The sequence below is a fragment of the Manis pentadactyla genome, chromosome X (assembly GCF_030020395.1).
Source record: "Manis pentadactyla isolate mManPen7 chromosome X, mManPen7.hap1, whole genome shotgun sequence".
In the NCBI taxonomy this organism is placed as follows: Eukaryota; Metazoa; Chordata; class Mammalia; order Pholidota; family Manidae; genus Manis; species Manis pentadactyla.
The window spans coordinates 159,746-179,896 of record NC_080038.1 but is presented as its reverse complement, the minus strand read 5'-3'; the positions used below and the strand labels follow the sequence as shown (position 1 = coordinate 179,896).

Below are 20,151 nucleotides of genomic sequence, written 5' to 3'. Positions count from 1 at the left end.
TGGCAAAGCAGGAACCTCAAAGAAAACATGCATGTAGCAGGGGTCACAGAGGCCCCCCAGGAGACAGTCACAGAGTCACTCTGACTTCAGGTCACTCCTCCCCGAAGGTCCACCCTGTGTCTGGGTGTGCAGTGCCCCACTCTGCCATTCAGTCCCCACAAGGCCAGGCTGACCCCCTTCTTGTCCTTGGCGGCTGGAAATGTCACATTTTCAGTGGAACTTTGATGGGAAACCAAAGTCTTTCTTCTCAAGATGCCACAGAGAAGGCGATGCTGCTGCCCAAGGGGGGCTTGCATGGGGCCTTATCTTTCCTCTGAAATGTGGCCCATTTGGTGAGGATGGGAGACAGAAACCTAACACCCCACATTTGTCATGTAAAGAAAAGCTTGCCCTTGGAAAACATATTCCAGAGCTCCTCAATGGGCATGTGCAATTAGACACATAGGCAAGGTTGCTATTATCACTAATGACACCAAAATAGATGGGGTTCCGGGACCCAAATGGCAGAGGCCACCGCGTGCAGTGCCTACGTCTTTGCCCCATTTCTCAGGATAATAAAACAGTACAGCCACCTGGAAACTGGTCGGCTCCTTCCAGGCTCCACATCTTTTCACTTTCAGATGCTAATTCTTGACCCCACCATTTTCATGCCCCTCAGTCCGGGTCCTGCATTCGCCTAATTTCTGAGGGAATTGGCCAGAAGCACCATCTCCTAGGTTCTCACAGGGTTCCATTCTGCAGGATTTATCTGTAATGAGGGGCTTCTCATTCTCCAACACCTCGAAAGAATTCATCTTTCCTTCTCCCTAAATCCTTCTTGGGACACGCAGTGCCATCTGGCGAGATTCAGCTGCTTATTTTTCCCAAGGAGACCGGCTTCTCTCTGGAATTTGTTCCCATAAATAGTGGCAGGCGTCTGCCACCTTTGCCCCATGCGGTGGCTGCATTCTACATGCCATCACCTACATTAACTCTTAATTTGTGGCCACCTTCTTTTCTTCTGCGATGGAGCTGTTATTGGTAATAAGAGAATGCAGGGTCTCCTCAGCATAATGTTCATTTCTGCACTTTATGAGAATATTGAATAGACTTCATTATTTCTTTCAATACTTGAGTGCATTCTGCCACTTGATTACTTGAACCAGAAGCATTTCCATATGCCATCCATCACCCTGACCAGTGCAAAATGCTGAATATTCAGATTAAATTGGAACTTTTTCCCTAGGAATAAGGAATTTGATTCTTTTCTATAATGTGCACTGTCTCTGGGGACAGGAAATTGAGTTGAAGGTTGCTGAAGGCTAGTAAGAAAATTTTATTATCCAAATACAAAATTCTTTTCCTGATCATCAAAACCTGGAATACAGTCGTGGGGAAGCAGGGGGTCAGGAGAGAATTTGATTAGCGATAAAAATGGAAAAGGGGCATTTTCCAAGTTACCTTTTATTTTTCCAAACAAGTGGCATCAAGAAGCATGTAGGACAAAGAGGCACCTGTCAAGCTGTGTAGCTTTCTTCCAGTAGATCAGGAGGCAGTCACGGTGGGTTCCATGAGGAGGTAAAGCGCCTGTGCATGCCTGGTGCTGCCAGGCCAGACCAGGCCCTTCCTCCAGGGAGCCCCCCTGCAGACCCCAGGGAGCCAGACAGAACTCACTGTAGGGTGCCTTGGGGAGGCACCCTGAGCTCATTGCCAAGTTTGCTGCAATTAGTGTCTTAAACATTCAGGCAGTGAGGAGGGGGTGCAGTGGGCCTTTTCAAACTTTCCTGCTGTGGCACAAATATTCATGCATTAGGTTAGGGAAATAAATTTCAAACATGACTCCCATCAGTGGGAAAGTAGAAACTCTCGCGGAGTGCAGGTCCACAGGACTTTGTAAAAAGAAACCCAGTGCTCATGAGACCAGGCACCAGGCATCCTCGCTTTCTTTGGAAAAAGGATTAATCTCTTTTGACTTGCCCCTAATGTTTAAAATACACAAACTTGACAAAATGTACTCATTAGACAGAGTTTCTCAGAGCATCCTCAGAGGGCCACCTTTACCAGGCTGGATCAAAGCACCAATTCCTGGCCTTATCCCAACAGTCTTCCCATTATAGCAAGTACCCGTGCTGGGGGATAAGTGGATGGGGGAGGGGGGTAGTTCCCTGAGGCAGCTTGCAACAACGGACCACAAACCAGGGGCTTAAAGTACAGGAATCACCCTCCTCCAGCTCTGGAGACCGAACATCTGAGGTCCAGGCGGGGCAGGGATACGCTCCCTCTGCAGGCCCCAGGAGAGGCTCCTTCCTGCCTCTTCCACCTTCTGGAGGCTCCAGGTGGCCGGCCCTGGGCATGTGGCTCTATGTCTCCCGTCTCTGCTTCCATCTCCACATGGCTTCTCCTCCATGCTGGGATCTCTCCTCTTCTGTCTCTTATGAGGACACCTGTCATGGGATTTAGGGCCACCCTCATGCAGGACGACCTCATCTCAGACTTTGCACTTAATCCCACTTGCAAAGAACCTGTTTCCAAACAAGGCCCCATTGACAGGTTCAGGGGTCAGGACATAGGCATAACTTCTGGGGGCTTCACTGCACCCCCTGCATACAGGGTGGGAAGGGAAGAGACATCTACATAAGAACATCATTCCACTTTTCCAAGGCAACGCTGGGTTTTCATTCACAAAACGTGATGCAAAACCCCCACCCTGCCATGGGAAACACTTTCTTCCAATGTCTGGTTTATCCATCATAAAAGAGGCTGGTTAATCAGACCTGAGTCACCCGATGGTTTCAAAGATTACACACGAATTGACAAGAGCGTGAGTGCTGTCAGTGTCAGCCACGACCACTCCTTCAAAAGTTATGTGTTCAGAAGCAGCCAAGGTGGAAGCAGAGAACACACCACAAACACAGAAGGGAGCTGGGGCACCCAGTCAGGTGCTCATGCCCACGCAGCCTTGCCCATCACCGTGAACAGTCATCCCCACCCCTCCCAGCCCCAGCGACTATGATCCACATTGTGTGTGTGGACTTGCCCTATTCTGGGCATTTCCTATAAGACGGATCATCTGTGCCTGGGCATGGGACTCACACCACGGCTTTAAAATGACCTCCAAACTAAGCCCTAAGTGCTAAGGTTGATCTGGACAATGATGTCTCACCAAACACAGTATCTCTTTAAAGAAACAAGTTACATAACAAGGAAGCAAATAGAAACACAGTGTCTTCCCTGCTCCTGAGCTCTTCGCTGCCCTTTGCACAGCTTGTGTTTCCAAGTAACACGTTGCTAAGACTCTCAGCACTTCACATGGACAAGAACCCCCACCCAACCCCCTGCCAAGCCTACCCTTTCACTGTTAGGGTCTGAATTATGTCCCCACCAGATTTTACATGTTGAGGCCCTCACCCCAGGACCTCAGAATGGGGCTGTATTTGGAGACCGGTCTTTAAAGAGGGGATTAAATGAGCTCATAGGATGGGTCCCCACAGAGAACTGGCGTCCTTACAGGAAGAGGAGATGAGGACACAGACTCGCCCAGAGGGACCACCACAGAAGGACGTGGGGAGAAGACACATCTGTACACCCAGGAGGCTCCACCCTGCTCACACCTGGACCTTGGAGCCCAGCCTCCAGGACGGGGGAAGGACTCATCTGTGCTGTGAGCCAAGGCATCTGTGGCATTGTGTTACAGCAGCCCAAGGCCACCAACAGCCCTCCAAAATCCAGCAGCCTCCTAACTGCGACCTAGACTCTCAGGCCTGTAACTGACCTCCCTCCTCGCTGCAGGGGCTGAATGCCTCCAACATGCCTGCTCCCTTCAACACCCAGCTTGGAAAGCTTCACTGGCTCTGCATGCGTGTCAGTCAGCTGTCAACGTAACAACCATCCTCACACTCGGTGATTAAATTAGCAATCTCTCGTTCTCAGCATGTGTCTGTTCCACGGCTGGGAGTGGGCCTTTGTGGGCTGGCCTTGCCCCCACAAACCCGGTCACAGGGCCTCGGGGCTACTCCTGGGAGCCCATTTGCCCTGTCCATTGCCCTTTTTTCAAGGGCGATTGCCCCTGAAGAGGGTCATCTCCCCATGTTGTGATGGACATGCTTCTGAGAAACGGATTCCTTTTCTAACCCTGCAATTGTGAGGCTGCCTCATTCTCTCTCGAATCTGGATTGCTAACTGGCCCACCCTTTTCTGAACTTGTGTGTTGCATGGCACAGCTTATCCAAGGCAGCTGGTGACAACCAGCCTACGGTGCTGCTTTCAAAGCAGCAGGCAAACCGGACACATTCTCCACCTCCCAGGGTGTTGCGGGCAGGTTTTGCCCAATGTTTCACCACCACGGGACACAGATGTGCACTGCTCCAGCCTCCTAGGTACCTGTCTCTGGCCGGCAAAGCCCTCACAATAAGGCCTCGCATGAGGTTTCCAGCTTTTTGTTTTGTGTTCTGCAAGGCCCCTGCTTTCCAGGACCAATTGTCCTTAATGACTGCTGAGACAGCACCACCTTGACGAGGCTTACCTTCCCTCCCTCCGTCCAACTATCCTTTCTTTCCATATCTGCTTTTTCTATTGTAGCACTTCCACGTCGCCTGTATAACTACACACTGAATTAGCCAATTATGTCATTCCCCTCTCCCGCCCCATTAGACAAAATCTCTTGATATCATGAACTGCCTTATTTGTGTATGTCCTCAGGCTCATGGTGTACACTCAGAAGACCCAATACCAACCAGTTTAATTATGCTGCATTCCAGCATAATAAATACATTGTAAATAAATTAAGAGAGAAAAGCTGATGGCAGGAGGTTCTAGCTAACAGCCGACCTGTGGACAAAACAATGAAAATGCTATACCTGTCAACAGCCAGCCATCTAGAGGATGGGGGGCCCCATGGCTCTACCGCCTCTGAGTTCCAAGCCCCTACAACTCAGTGTTTAAAACTGGGTATTGACTCAAGAAAGCACGTGGATATCTGATAATGTCCGTCATGAACAGTCCAATACCACACACGTAAACCTTGGTGAAACTGTCCTGTGGATAAAGACCAAATGTGAACACCTCCCCACAGTTTATTTATCAAGTGTTTTCAGTTATTTTGTTTGGTTAGCACTCCTACGAATTCACTTTTCCTCTTGTTCAACACCTTTATTCTCCTCTGAAAGCTTACTAAAATGGGTGCTAACAATTAATTTTTTTAATTGCCCATCCATGAGGCATTTTGCCTCAGACACTACAGCTTAGGTAGGAAACTTCAATGGACGTTTTTTCTTCCCTTTTGTCCCACGTGCTGTGAAACCATAGCACAGAAGGAGTGACCCTAAAACATCTTTGTTGAAAAACACCTTCACATGTCATTTGATCAGGATCCTGTCTCTGGAAACCCATCACCGAAAACCGCTCTGCTTTTACTAAAGGGAACAGCCGTTCTGGGTCTGAGGTTGTCGGCGTCCTGAAGGTGGGAGGGCAGGGCTGACAGGTCCACACGAAGGAAACATTTTGGCAATAGTAACTGAATATTTGATATTCCTGTAATGGGGTGTATCTGAGGGGCAGACCCTTCCATCTGTCTCCCCATATGGAGCCAACACCACACAGCACAGGAAAGGAGCAATTCCTCCATTTGCAGAAAAGACTCACGTGGAGCCAGAGGAAACCAAATGTCAGCCTGGTTAGCCACCAAGTGAAGCAGACAGAAATGAGGAAGGGGAAGGCCGACGCAAATTCACAAACAGCATGAGGAAGGAACCTGGACACAGTCTTTTACTGAACTCCTCACCAGCTGAATGGAGACATCAAACATATGCCTATTTATGGCTATTCCAGAGTCTGTTTTAATGAAAAAAGGTTTTTAAAAAGAAGAAAAAGCTCATAATTTCCCAGGCAGATATAAACTTGATCACCCCTGACCCCTCAGGGCACAAAGCAAGTGTATCTGGAGCTTAGGGTCAGCCTGGCACCTGTGAGATTTGACCTCTCAGCACACACACTCTCTGGGGCATCTTCACCCCTCAAGCCTCAATGCGCAGTGAACCCCCTGGGGCTCAGGAGAAAGGCAGATTGTGATTCAGAGCAAACGGATGGGGAGAGGTCCCGCTTTTCCTAGCAGCCAGTCCCGGTGGGGCTGAGGCTGCAGGTGTGCAGACCAGCTCTGAGGGGCCAGGTGGGTTCAGGAAGGGGCCTCCTCCTTGCCACCTCCCCTTAATGACCTCATAGGGAAGCCAGCTCAGTGCTGTCCCCCACCCTCCCCTCTGTAGAAATGCCCACCCCCTTGCAAAGCCCTCTGGAATCTCCCTTTTCCACCTGCACCCTCCCCACCCAACCCTTCTGTCCCAGGACCTCCCATCGCCCCTGGAAACGGGACAGCAGCAGGTCCATCGTGCAGTCAGTAGACTCCCTGTGCTGTTTAGGGCAAGCACACACATCCTACCCTGCAGGCCTTGGGGTCCCACAGCACCGCCTTATCCTCTTAGGGCTGCCCTTAGCCTGGACAGCAGACAGAAGGTGCATTCTGTGTCTGTCCCAGCGTGTATTCTGCTCCCTTGGCAGCCACACCGGTACCACCGTGGCCTCACCACTGTTCTGGGTGTACAAAGCTGCCCTGTGCAGGCTCCCAGAGATGCCGTCTCCTCCGCAAACCACACGGATGACTAGAACAGTAGCTGGCAGCTCGTTTACAGACCAGACTGCACGGCACGTTCGCTCTTGGACAAGAGGTCTGTGTGTGATAAACCAAGTAGGCATCTGGGTTACTATTTACTTCTCTGCAGAAATGACAGCATGCACAACCATTTGCCTCCCAATTAACAGAAATACTGTACAGGATTCCTGTGGGATGGCCCTCACATGACTGAGTACACACACGTCTTTATCACCAATCAGGAAACAGAGAATGCTGGAAAAGGTGACACAAAATAAATCCAGGGTTGGAGAGTTTGGTGACTCCAGATATAAGGAATTGCTGAGGAGGGGGGAACCCAGCTCACAAGACCTTGAAATTACCTCCTAAAGGGGAGCAAACCTGAAAGTATATTATAAAATTATAGTACGAAAAAACTATCTCACCAATGGAAAAAAAGGCAAGAGGTGAATGTGTGCAGTGCGGATGAAGTACGGGCCCCCTTAAAAGTATACGCTGAAATGAGGTGACCGGGTGATCGAAGGTCATTTAAGTAATCTCACCTCCACCAAAAATAATGTGTTCTTGCAATCGTAAAAGCGGTGCACTCTCATCCTATAGAGTCACTGTTTTATGGAGGCGCCTGCCTCCAGCCCATCATTACCGTCTTAACGTTAACGTGAACGTGAACAGGCCCCTTGGGTCCGAAGCTGCCCGCTTTATCCAAAAACTTATCCCACAGCACCGTGCGCGCTCCCGAGCTCCGCAACGCGCACGCTCAACCCCGTGCTCGGCGGGCACGCTCCGCGCATACCCGCCAACTCCCGGCGGGTACCCACTGCGCATGCTCCCCTCCGTAAGCTTCCCTAGCCGCCCTCAACGCTGGGCCTCGGGCTCGTTCTCGGCGGGCACGCACAGCGCATGCTCAACAGACGGGCCTCCCGGAGGGCTCTACCACAGGCACGCAGCACGCCTGCTGTAGTCATTCGCGGGGTTCCCTCACTATGGTGACGGGGCTCGGCGCATGGCCGCTCCGCCGCGGCCCAGAGGTCGCCTCGCCGGCGCGCGCCGCATGCCTAAAACAGTCCAAAGTTAGAACTCGGGTGGGGCGGTCACCATGCCTCGTCCTTGTCCTCATCCCGACTCCGGAACGCCCCCCTGCCCCACCAATCCTCCCCCCGCCCCACCACATTCCGGCAAGTCCCGGCAGCTCGCCGTCATCAGAAGACTCGAAAGCATCCGCGACGGCGTGCGCCCCTTGATGACGCCACGCGTCGCGGGGACGCGCGACGTAAGCGACCTTCGGGAGCGAGGCCGGCGCGCCCGTTTTGAAGCTGCTGTGGACAGTTGTTGGCCCCGCGGCGGTCCCGCCCTCCCATCTCGGTCCTGACCCCCAGGCCCGCTACTCCCTCCAGCGGAGCGCCGTCTGCCCCTGGGATTCCGGTCCCGGATCTCTGGCCCGCGCCGCAGTCGTGCCAGCACCTCCGAGAACCTCGTAGGCCGCTCTCGGGTACCTGGCGTCGGGCAGGGGCCTCCTCGGGAAGGAGGGGCCGAGCCTCGGAGATGCCGCCCGGCAAAGTCCTGCAGCCCGTCCTGAAGATGAAGGTGGATGAGCTGTTCCTCTGCTGGCTCAGCGAGTCCAGCACGCAGACGATGCTCCAGGACTGCTTGCAAAGGATCAAGATGCCCGGGAAGACCGAGATGGGCGATGGAGACTCGGGACAGCCCGGGCCCTCAGTGGCGGCTGCAGGCCCCGCCTGCAGGCAGAGCGTGTTGTACAGCCCGGGCGCGTCCACCGCGCTCCCGCTGGGAACGGGTTCAAGTCTCAGGCTCGGGCCCCACGTCCGGGGGACTCGTAGATCCGCGGGGACGAGGGTAGTAAGTTGCTCTTACTTCTGCTAACGCCTACAAAGGTAACTCGGGTCGCAGGTCGACTGGGCAGTGGTGGCGGAGGAGGCTGGTAGAGCCTCAGACGTTAAAGCACGTCCACATTTAGTCCGTCCCCCAGAAGAGTCTTCCATGCTTTAAAATTTCACCATTGACAGGAGTCTCAAGTAGGTGGTAACGTTAGAGTTGGTTTCGAGTTTTCTGGGTTCTTTTTAGTTACCCACTTACCACAGTCTTTGTATTGGGGTTAAGTAATGAACATAGAGGTTTTATCTCCAATTTGTCCACAGTAATTACAGTTAGATAGCAGTGTTTTAAAAAGGTGCTTTCTGCCACTTAATGCCGTGTTCAAACGTTTAAAGTAATGGAACGTTGCCTCCAGGTGTTGGAGAAAACTTACGGTTGGTGGATATTGTACACCTGGAACTCCTAAAACATGAAATATTGAGAGTGTTCTATGGGAACTTGTGTATGACAATGTGGTTAAGTTGGAGCCAGGATCCCATTAACAGCACTAAGCTATCATGAAGTGACATTTGTGTCATTTAAGCTGAGTTTCCCAGCCACAATGAATGAAAGGAGAGGGACAGGTGGATGTGCATCCAGAGAGCTCTTTGCCTGTGGGTTGCTGTGGTTTTTGGACATGTGCTAGTGGATCTAGGAGAATTAGTCTCCTCGGAGAATGGGAAGTAGGTCCGGAGGTAGCTTTGGAGACCACCAGGTGTAGACCCTCCATACACCCACAGGTGACTAGTGTGGACCGGTGGGGGTGCATAGCCCTGGACCCATCCCCAACTCCTGCCCGGGGCATATTCCCATGAGTGCAGAAGCCGGAAAACCTGCCTTCACCCCTGCTTTTACTGAGGCAGCAAGCACAGGAGGCCCAGCACCCAGAGAGCTTGCTAGGGTGCCAGCCATGTTCTACCTCCCCCAGCAGGCAGTCCCCCTCCCTGGGATCACTGAGAACTGTCTTACAGGGCTGCCCACTTTGCCATCAGTTAGGTTTCAGTGACAGAACCCAACACAGCATGAAGATAAATTGTGTCTCATGACCCCATGGCTGCGAATCCTCTTAGGACTGGAAATATTCTTAGGTCAGCTCGGCAAGGAGGGCAGCTTGGATGCATGTGAAAATGTATTTCTGTGAAGCAGGTGTTGAGCCTCAAGGGGGTTGGCATTACATTCCCCACACATGCAGAAGAGGGAGAGGCTGTTTTTCTGCTTGGAGGGAGATTTGTGGAGGAAGTGAGTCGTCGGGAGTGCAGTGCACTTAGGGGGCACAGGGCAGGGGCCAATTTTGAGAGAAGGCAGAGGAGAGTCCCGCTAAGTCCACAGCCACCGGAGGGCCGAGGCAGGCTGATAGCCGGGCCATGAGTGCTCTCACTGCTGACTAGGCACGCAGAGTTTTGGGGTGCTAACTTGCACTTGGTGCCGTGGCTGGTGGCTAGGTCTGTGGGAGGGGGACGCATGGTGGGAGAGCTGTATTGGCCAGGTCCTCGGGGTCCATGCTGTGGCTGGAGTGCGAGGGGTGGAGGGCAGGAAGGTGGGAAGGACAGGTCATGATCAGTGGGGTTGCGAGGTGAAATGAGAGCCCCCTCCTCTGGCTGCAGGGTCTGGGATCAGTAGAGAAAGTTGGCAATAGGAAGCAGCTTTGCTGGGAAGCAGAATCATTTTCTCTTAAACATCCCAAGAGTTTTCAGTAGTAGTGATTGGTCTTGTCTGGGGCCTGAAGTTGGCTTTAAACATGTCTTGTTGTGTCTGGAATTGATGGACTTCTTCACTGAATTTCGAGAAGGGAGTGACCCAGAAGGACCCATGTTTTCATCGGGACCAGTGATAAGAGCTCATTTCTGTTCCACATAAACATAGGTGTGGGGCAGTGTTAACAGGCGCAGTTCCAAACACAGATGCTAGGAGTTGTCAGGTTTGAGGAGCTCCTGGTGGGTCGGGTGCCCAGTCACAGGACTGCGTACAAGCTGAGCCATGTGACTCCCCAGCCGGAAGGAGGGACACCCACAGGAGACAGCACACGGGACTCCCACACCCACTCATGATGAGTGCTGGGGCTGCAGGTTTACGCTGCCCAGGAGTGACACAGTGGACACGGTGCACGATGTGTCACAGAACACTCCATATGTGGGGGGCGATCACACCACCCAGGGTGTCAGGCCGGGCACAGCCCTTGGGGTATGTACAAGGGCTGCGTAACGTGGACGCCCCGTCCCTCCACATGCTCAGTAACCTAAAGGACCCCTGGAGAGTCCAGTCCAGGGGTGCCTCGGTTGACCTGCCACCTCCTTCCTCTCTGGCTCACCACCACACACATACACACCTGGTCCTGGCACAGTCTTCCTGAGCTGGGGGTCCACATGACACACTTGAGGAGCAGGAAAGGGTGCTTGGCAACACCAGGGTTGTTCCAGCCGCAGCTGCTGCAAGCTCTTGGGGGCCTTCTTCCCTCCCACTCCTGCCACCTGCAGGGGCCTGCAGCTTTCCCCGGGACTCAAGCTGCTGAACGGCTCCCCAGTACTTATCGCTCCGTTGGGATTCTGGGTTTCTGTGAAGAGACGTAAGCCTCTTCTTGATACAGGCCTACTTCCTGCTATTCTACATAAATATGAGTGGACTTAACTAACGTGCAAGTAATTTTACCTAAGACATGGAGTCCGTACGTGGATTCACATGCAGCTGAGGCTGGTCCAAGGAGTGAGTCTGGGGCAGCTGCCTCAAGTTAGGGTGATGGGAATGTGCAGAGCCCTTCCTCTGCCTTCTCAGCATCGCGGCACCGTCGGAGAGGGGCCACTGCTTAGCGAGAGCTGGGCTCACGCACTGGCCACAGGAGGGGCACGCCTGGCACATGCAGTACTGAAGTTTGTTGTCAAATCCAACCTTCTGCAACTATCCAGGGTGTTGCTTGACACACAGCTCCCACCAGGCTCTCCTGTACACTCGCATGTAAGTATGTTGCCCCAAAAACTAGATAATGACTTCCAGAACAACATCCACACGTAAGCGACATCCTAAGTCCTTTTCTTTAAGAACTACTAGGAAGTGACGAGTCCGGCGAAGCCGTAGGGTGGGAGGTTGTGGGGAGGCGCCTGGGTCCTGGATCGTGTGTGCAGATCCCAGGGCCACCCAGAGCTGCAGAGAGCTATGGGTGCTGACACCACCTCCCAGCCCGCGGGTCCTGTGGGGGCCATCCTACCTGGGGTTGGGCCCAGCAGGAGGCCACTTCCGGGTGCAACCCCAAAAACGGGTATCAGACCAATGTGGAGAGCTGGTGGTCCCTTGGGACTCTCACTTGCCTCCAGCCCTGAAGGACATGTGCACGCTTCTCACAGACTGAACAGCAGCATGCACTTGTCAAGGAGCACCTTACGTATTTTAGGAAGTTGGATTTTACTGCCACACTTCAGTGCTGAGTTTAACAGGCAAGATCTTCCTGTTGCCGTCCGTGAGCCCGGCTCTTCCTGAGCAATGGCCCCTCTTACACAACGCTGTGATGCTCTGACATGAGCCCATCTCCATCCTCGACAAGTCCCATTCACAAAGACCCTGTTCCCGGGTGAGGCCACTCTGAGGCCTGGGTGGGGACATTCCTACCCCTACCCTGGGTACTGGTCCTGCCCCTCCCTGGGTCCATCACCCCTGTTCCATCTGAAGTGGCTTTGGTGGGTTTCTTTCCCAGCCGCCCTTCCCCACCTAGTGAGGAGCCTCTGAGGGCACACATTTTGTGTGTCAGCACTAACACTGGTCCCTCCGTGCATGCACACAAATGGGGACCCCCAGGGCCCCATGGGACCAGTGATACCCAGGTGTGTGGATGTAGAGACGCCGGAGAGAGGTTGGTTTTCGGTATCAGCTCTGTCCTGGCCTTGCGCGCACGCAGGGAACAGGGCCCTTCGAACGTGTGGGGTGTTGGCATACCACATGTGCATGAACCCATTGGGTGCAGGACGTGTCCCTCCGCCCAGAGTTCCCCGCACCCCTTGGCCATGGGCAGGCACTGCACTTCTGGAATCTCCTCTGCCCCTGCCTACCCAGCCCAGTGTGTTTGCGCTCTGCACGCAAGTATTAGATACGCGTCTGCATCCTCCCCTTGCTCAGTAGGAGTCCATGGTCTGGGTGTGCCAGTCTGCTTACAGTTCAGCTGACGGCTCTGGCCCATCATTCCTGGTGAGCTGAGCTGCTGACGCCATCGCATGGGCCTTCTGCGCAGGTATGGTATTTTTCCTGGCAGGCAGCCCAGGGCTGGGATGTTGGCTATGTGGTAAATGTGCCTAACTTGCAAGTGTGAACGCTTCAGAAGCCCCAGGCTGCCAAGGGGTCCATTGTACACTTGTGGCTGCAGACAGTCGCTCTCCGTCCACACACTGGATGCCATCCCCAGGTTCACTTGGCCGTTCCTGCGAGCCTGCCTGCCGCGTGTCGGCCTCCCAGCACCTCCCGATTGCTGGGGGAGTGCAGCGTCTTCTCACGTGCTCACCAGCCACGTGAGGCTTCCCTTCCACTCCATCCCCAGCTTTAAAATTGGGTTGAGCTTGGAGGTGTGAGAGCCCTTTCTCAGATTCAGGTGTTACCCATTTTTCTCCGCTTATGGCTTGTTTTTCATTTTCTTGACAGTGTGTTTTTGAGTAGAAGTTCTAAGTCTTCAGTTTTTTCTTCCATGGTTCTTTTATTACATCCTGCCTACAACATGTTTGCCTTTCCCAGCGTCTCAAAGGCTTTCTGCTATGACTCTTCCGAAACTGCGGGTCTCAGCTTTCCCTTTGGACCTCTGGTGCATTTCCAGAAAGTTTGTGTGTATGGTGTAAGCGTCCAGATCCTCCAGCAGCTTTTGTGGAAAACTCTTCCTTTTTCCCATCTAGTGGCATTATTAAAAATCAACTGGCCGTGTGTCTGGGTCTCTTCCAGACCCCGTATTCTGTTCTGTTGACCTGCAGGTACCCTGTCACCTGTACGCACTGTCTAGAAGCATGTAGTTTCATAGTAACTGTGGAGAGCGGGTAGTGCGAGTCCAGCTTTGTGCTTTTAAAATGGCTCTGGCCATCTGAGACATTTCCATTTGCCTGTAATGTCAGCTTCCACAGAAAAGCCTATTGGAAGCTGTGCTGGGATGGCCTTGAACCTATACATGAGTTTGAGGTAGTCACTGCCTTAAAAACGTGGAACTGTCCAGCACGTGAACACAGGTGTCTTTCCTCATAAGTCCTGTTTCTCTAAGTGTGTTGTCACTTTGATTGTACAAGTTGTGTAGCCCCTTGGCTGAGCTGGTCATGTGCTGACTTGAGTCTTTAGTGTCCTGCATCCCTTCAGTAGTAGTTTTCAGTGTCTGGTAAACCACCGATTTCCTCAGAACACGGGGCTGCATTCTGGGATGTTAGAACTGGGCAAGTTGGAGAGAGAGCTGTGGCTCTGGGGAGCATGTGCGTGCACATGTGTTACATTTGCACACGTGCATACGTGTCTGGTGCCTCATTTGATGTTCGTGCTGAACGTGTAGGAAACAGGTGGGCCTGGAAATGCTCAGAGCTGGAGCTCGGATTCTGGAAGGTTTCTGCCAGAACCTCGAGTCTTCTCTGGGCGGCCTTCTGTGTCGGGTTCCTGCTTGGCTGTCCAGCGGGAGGGAGGGTGTTCAGAGCGTCCCCACCCCTCAGGACCTGCAGCCGCGGACATTGGGTGAGGCAGGGGTCTGGTTTGCTTCTGGACTCTCAGCGCTGGTGCGGCCCTCTCTGTTCACAGCAGCATCTCTGTCTGGTCTGCGGGAAGTCAGCGCCCGCCGTGTAGGATCGTGGTAGTTTCTTCAGGCCTTGGCTTTTCCATGCACTCCCCTTGTCAGTGTTACACAGAAGCCTCTGAGGTTTCTGGGGACCGTAGTGCGCTGAGGGGCATGTCTCAGCCGTGCCGAGTGCCCAGCCCATGTGTGAGACTCGCCCCCACGTGGGGGTGTTCAGCTTTTCCCAGCAGTGGTTCCTCAGTCGGGTGCAGGTCTGGCGGCTCCTCTGTGAAACGGATCCGTCCAGTGCCTCTCTGGCCTTCAGCACCGTCAGGAGTGAGCTGTCTTCTGCCTGTCGTCTGAGTTGTTGCTTGTTTATGCAAACACTCCATTTCTCATGGTCGCTGTGCATCCTGGGAAGTGGCTGACCACGTACTGGTGTTGGGGGTGTGGGGGCGCCTGAGGGCTGTCTGCTCACAGGCTCACGGGATCAGAGGAAGGCGGTCCCACTGCTTCCTCCGGGCCCTGTGCCTGTAATATCCTTGTCTGGCTGGTTTTCCAGGCTGGGACCAACCGTGTGCCCTCCCTGGTGGAGCTGCCAGAAGACACCCTCGCTTCTCCCTTGTAAGTGGGCTGCCTCCAGCCTTCCTCGAGGACAGAGTCAGTGCCAGGCTTCCCCCAGGCAGATGAAGTTGCCTCACATTCCTAGTTTGCTGGGGGTCTCCACATGACCCCTGTCAAGTTCCTTACGATCATGTCGCTAGTCATGTGGTATGTTGCTCTTTGAACTCTGGATGTCAAACTGATAGCTCCCTGGGAGGGGTGCGCTGGATTCTAGTGCTGACCCCAGACGTCACAGGGCTTGTGCATGGCCAGCCTTCTGGGTGAGGTCCAAGTGTCTGCCAGGGCCCTGCTCTAGCTTCTGTCCTGACGCCCTGGGCTGTGGTGTCATGGTGGTGCTGCCGTTGTGAAATGAGCCGGGACACGTTTTGTGCCCCTTTTCCACAGGAGTGTAGCACTGGTGTCATTCCCTCCTCAAGATGCTTTGTGAAATGTGGGCAGGTCGGAAGGCTGGGGCCTGACCTTTGCTGGTGGGAAGTGGGGTCTGCCCACTGCTTCTGAGGAGGTCTTCTCCCAGGTGGGAAGTGCTCACCAAAGAGCAAGTCTCACAGGTGCCACCATGTGCCCTCCTGCGGCCTGTCCTCTAGCCATGGAGTGGTTGGGCTGTCGTGTTGGCAGAGAAACCCAGAAACCTAACAACAGGCTTCTGAGGAACTCACCGGTCAAAAGGACACTATGGTGGGCGTGAGGGAACTGCTAGGAACGTTGCGCTGGCCAATGCCCCATCACCCAGCTGTGTCCCATGCAGGCCATGGCGCCTGTGGCCCAGCCCCCTGCCCGTCCTCCCCAGGAGCCAGGGAAGAGGCTGGGAGCGGACCCAGGCCCCCTTTTGTGCCTGCTTCTACCCCCCCAGGCATTGTCACACGGGTCTGAGCTGATTGTCAAGAATAGTTAGTTACAGTAACTTGTGGGGAACAAATCACCTTTGGGTTTTTCTGGCCAACATTTGGATCCCTGCCTAGAGACTCATGGGATGAGAATGTGGACTGGGGGATAGTGTTGTCCCTGCTGGAGCCCAGGGACTTCACTCCTGGGCAGGGGACCCAGGCCCCAGAGGTGCCCTCGCCTGCTGCCACCCAGGGCTCCCCACCCCCAGAGCCAGTGCACATGGTCCACATCCAGCAAGGATGGGAGTGGCGTGTGTCGTCGTCTGGTGGGGTGGGGGTGCTGACTGCTTCCTCGTGTGGCTGGTGGGATTGTCGTGAGTACCTACCCAGGAGCATGTGCTGCCTCCCCACGGCAGTGGGCTACCTCCCCGTCTAGTGCTGTGCTTTGAGTGGCCCGTGGCTCAAGTGTGGGAACACAAGGCCATGGGCTACTTCACTGAGGTGGAATGCGGACTGGCCCCCATTTGTGAATGCCTGCACGCTGGGCTCTCAGAGTGCCAGCACAGTGGGGCACGTCCTCCCTGGGAAGCGGCCTCCATGGCCAGCTGGGCCTGGGGTCGCCTGCCTGCCCCAGGCCCATGGCACCCCACTAGCATGGACATGGGCGCCGGGCCCTGTGCCCCATTTCCTCATTTGTAAATGGCACATGGCCACGCTCCTGGGCGCTATGGGGGTTTGCAGTGGCTCCTGGGAAAAACGTTTTCAAAAATTAGTCAGGAAGTGGAGGCTGAGGACCTCAGCCTCCTGCTCCTAAAATACCTCTGAGGTTGAAAAGCTTCTCCTCTTTCCGCAAGTTTATTTAAAGGTCGGCAGGTAAGTAAAAGCTTTCTCTATCTGGAGTAAAACCTCTGTGACCTGCCTGTGCTGTTTCAGGGCCACTCCGCACTCCCCACGCTGGAGCTGGGACACAGGCACTTGCATCTATCACTAGAGAAACAGCACAAGACCAGGGACGTTGTGTCGGAGCGGCAGGTTCCCTGACCTGGGGGAGCAGCCAGCTGGTGGCCGTCCTCGCTTCCCCACCAGCCTGAGCCTGGGCAGGCCCCGCCAGTGATGCAGTGCTCTGCCTCGCTGTGTGAACAGACCACCCCACATGCAGGAGCCATCCACTCTCCCTGAGCTGACCATGTGTGCCGGGCTGGCCACAGTTCTGTGTCTGTGGGACAGCATCTGCTGCAATGGGCTGTCACCCCAGCCCACTGGCCTGTGTGTGGGATGTGTGGCCACCACTGAGGCCAGGGAGAGTCAGGTGGCCCAGCCCAGATCTGAGGGGGGTCCACACCCTGCCTCCTCGTGGGCGGGTCGGGGGCTGGCAGAGGAGGCCCTCGCCACTTTTTCAAGCACACGAATCGCATCTCTTCCAAAAGGTGTGTAGGAAGGAGGGAGGGACAGAGAAAACCCAGCAAGGTCATCCTGAGCGTGGTAGAGCGGCAGGTGTGAGAGACGTGTGTATGGATCTGGCCCAGGGCTTGCATCCCGAAATGGGAAGTTTGCTCCTAAATCAGCGCCATCCCACAGTGTGGCATTTGGGTGGCCTTCCTGCGTGTGGTGTCCAGTCTGAACCAGCAGCAGGCCCTCTCCTCACAGCCTCACACAGCACCTCCTCACACAGCACCTCCTGGGCAGCACCCTGGTGCCTGTGGCCCTGTGACGTGCAGACCGCACCCAGGTCTCTGTGCACACAGTTTCCAGGGCTCAGCGGCAGACCTGTGGATCCTTGAGGACCCTCCAGCATGGGGAGGGCGGGGTGGGGCAGACACAGAGGCAGGAGAGAAAGAACCCGGAGGATACCCCTCGCAAGAATGGGGTGTGCAGAGAGGCCCAGGAGGTGGGAGGGAGAGGCTCGTGCACAACAGGCTGCAGGCCGAGCCACGGAGGCAGGCACAGGAGCCACCGGGCCAGTCTGGCCAGGGGTGGGGAGGGAGGAGTGGCCAGGGGACCACAGGAGGCTCGGGGGTGACCATGGGGGCCTTGGGTGACTGGGTGGGTTTGGGGAGTTCAGTGGGAGAAAGGGGGGCCTGGGAGGTTTGGGGGTGACCAGGGGACATGGGGTTAAGGGGTGATGGAAGGGGCAGGGTGCTCGGGGGTGACTAAGGGGAGCACAGGGTTCAGGGGGACAGGGTACTCGGGAGTGACTAGGGGGCTCAGCTTGGGGTGTCGTGGGGACAGGGGGCTCAGAGCTCAGGGTGACCAGAGGGTCACAAGGCTCAGGGGTGTTGGGGGGAGGCAGGCGGTTTGGGATAGTGACATGCTGTGTGTGGCTGGTGGGCACGGGACATCACACCCTGAGCCCTCCGGGATGCTGCCCTTGGGGTAATGAGGTCATGTCATCCAGCCTCTTCAGTGGTGACAGGGGTACCACCCCATAGGATGTTGATTATGGGATCTGAGGAGGGTGTTGAGGGCTCCTTTCTGCTTGGTGTTTCTGTAAACCTCATGCTGCCCAGAAAAGAAAGAGAAGGTGAAAGAGCAAGAGGAGCGGGGAGGAGGGGCCGTGGGCTGGTGCTGCGCACAGGCTGTGGTTTTGGGGACGTCCCTTCCCGGGGGCGGGGAGGGTAGTGCGGGGCCTGGGCCCTGTGAGAGCAGCATCCCTGGTCCTGGCGTGCTGGGGAGGGCAGCTGGCTGTCTGGGGGAGAGCGCCATCCAGCGCCCGTGGACCCCATGGTGCCCGGCTTGCTCCTGTTTAGAGAGGGCCCTCATGTTCCCCTGGGGGAAGGGCAGCCCGCGAAAGGTTCTGCAGTCCTGCTCGTGGCTGAACGTGGTGCTGCCCCAGACCGGGTGTATCTGCCGGCCGCAGGGCTGTCTGGTGCCCTTCCCCAGAGCAGAGCCACACGCTCAGACCACACGTCCAGCAGAAAGGTTCTCTGGGGCAGGTGGCGATTGCGTAGTGCAGCCTGTTTCGTACCCTCCAGGACATTTGTGTCCAGGGCAGGGTGTGGCCGGGCCTGAGGCTCTGCTGTGGTTCGTTGCTGTGCATGCTTAACATCGGGGTGACCTCTGAGCAGTTCTTCCAGGACCCGCCTCAGGTTCCCCAGGCCAACCTCTGGCAGGCGTGCCAGCAGCATCCAAGGTGAGCAGCGTACATAGGACTTGACCCTCCCAGTGGTGGTGGCAGGGGGTGCCTGGGACTCCAGTTCATCCTGCTTTCATCCCACTGTCACCTGCTCCCATGAATCAGCCTCATGTTATATTCTGTGCTGTCTGCATTGTCTGTTATATTATGCACTGTCCACGTTGTGTTCCGCACGGTCTGCCATCTGCACCATCTTCCTGGTGTTCTATATCCTCATCACCTTCTGCACCCCCTACAGTGTGTCCCACACACAAAGGATGCACATCACCTCCTCACTCACTACACTGTGTCCCACACGACTTGCAGGATGCATGTCACCTCCTGCACTTGTTACACCATGTCCCATACAACCCACAGGATGAGTGTCACCTGCTACAGTCCCTACAGCGTGTCCCCCATAGTCGCAGGATGCATGTCACCTCCTACACTTGCTACACCATGTCCCACACAACCCCCAGGATGCACGTCACCTCTTAATGCGCACTGTGTCCCAAATGACCCACAGGGTCTGTGTCACATTCTCTTATCTGTGTCACACTGCACTGTCCACATTCTTGTGTTGGCACAAAGTGATAAAGTCTGAAAGGAGCTTCCCTTGCCTCAGTTTTTCAGAAGGAAGCCTTGAAGTGCATGTTAAGTTTATTTCTCAAGGCTCAGTGTGCTTAGGAAGGCATTGCACACAGACCTGGTTTTGGCCTGTGGTCTGGGAGGGAACAGCTGCTCTGGGGGCATCTGGGCCCTAGGAGGTCAGTGCAGAACCAGAACCGCGAGCCCTAAGGGGATCTGCAGCGTCCTGGACAGACTTGGCCGCTTTGGGGAGTGCCGTACCCCGCCCCAAGACCAGCAGGTACCTCCACTCCCCGTTCATGTGCGCAGTCCGGCAGCCAGCAAGGCCCGGGTCCCTGCGGAGTTGCTCTGCGCGCCCACCCACTGCTCGGCCAGGCGCTCGGAAGGGCGGTGGCGGCTCCTGCACAGCGCGGCCTGCGGGGAGGGGCTCGGCCGCCTCCCCTCCCTCCACCATGTGCCCTCCTCAGCCTGTGGAATGCGCGCGGCCCAGGGCCGGCCCCCAGAGCACCGGCCGAGTGTGCGGAGCAGGGCCACCCAGACTGTCCCGCTGGGCGCACGCAGCTGCCGCCTGATCCTAACGGCCCGGCAAGCCTAGCCCTGAGAGTGCAGCCCTGTCCCGGCGGCCGATGCGAGCCGCCATGCGGCTCCGAGAGGTGTCCCTGCGCCAGGACCCCGACCTGCGGCAGGAGCTGGCCTCGCTGGCCCGCGGCTGCGACTTTGTGCTGCCCTCGCGCTTCAAGAAGAGGCTCAAGGCCTTCCAGCAGGTGCAGGGTGGGGGCAGCCTAGATCTTGCCCCGGGGCC

The 20,151-nt window shown here is 55.4% G+C and overlaps 1 protein-coding gene across 4 annotated transcripts in view; it reads left to right on the top strand.

Annotated features, from left to right (window-relative positions):
• Positions 1-7,895: 7,895 nt before the first annotated feature.
• Positions 7,896-20,151, top strand: part of LOC130678805 (serine/threonine-protein phosphatase 2A regulatory subunit B'' subunit beta-like) — a 45,153-nt gene continuing 32,897 nt past the window's right edge. For 2 of the 4 annotated variants that reach the window (XM_057496009.1, XM_057496007.1), the window contains exon 1: positions 7,896-8,476. In XM_057496009.1, the coding sequence (XP_057351992.1) occupies positions 8,162-8,476 (315 nt within the window). In that variant the 5' untranslated portion in view covers positions 7,896-8,161. Of the gene's footprint in view, positions 8,477-19,845; positions 20,114-20,151 lie in introns of those variants that run through there. The other 2 variants (XM_057496008.1, XM_057496010.1) reach the window with 2 other exon arrangements.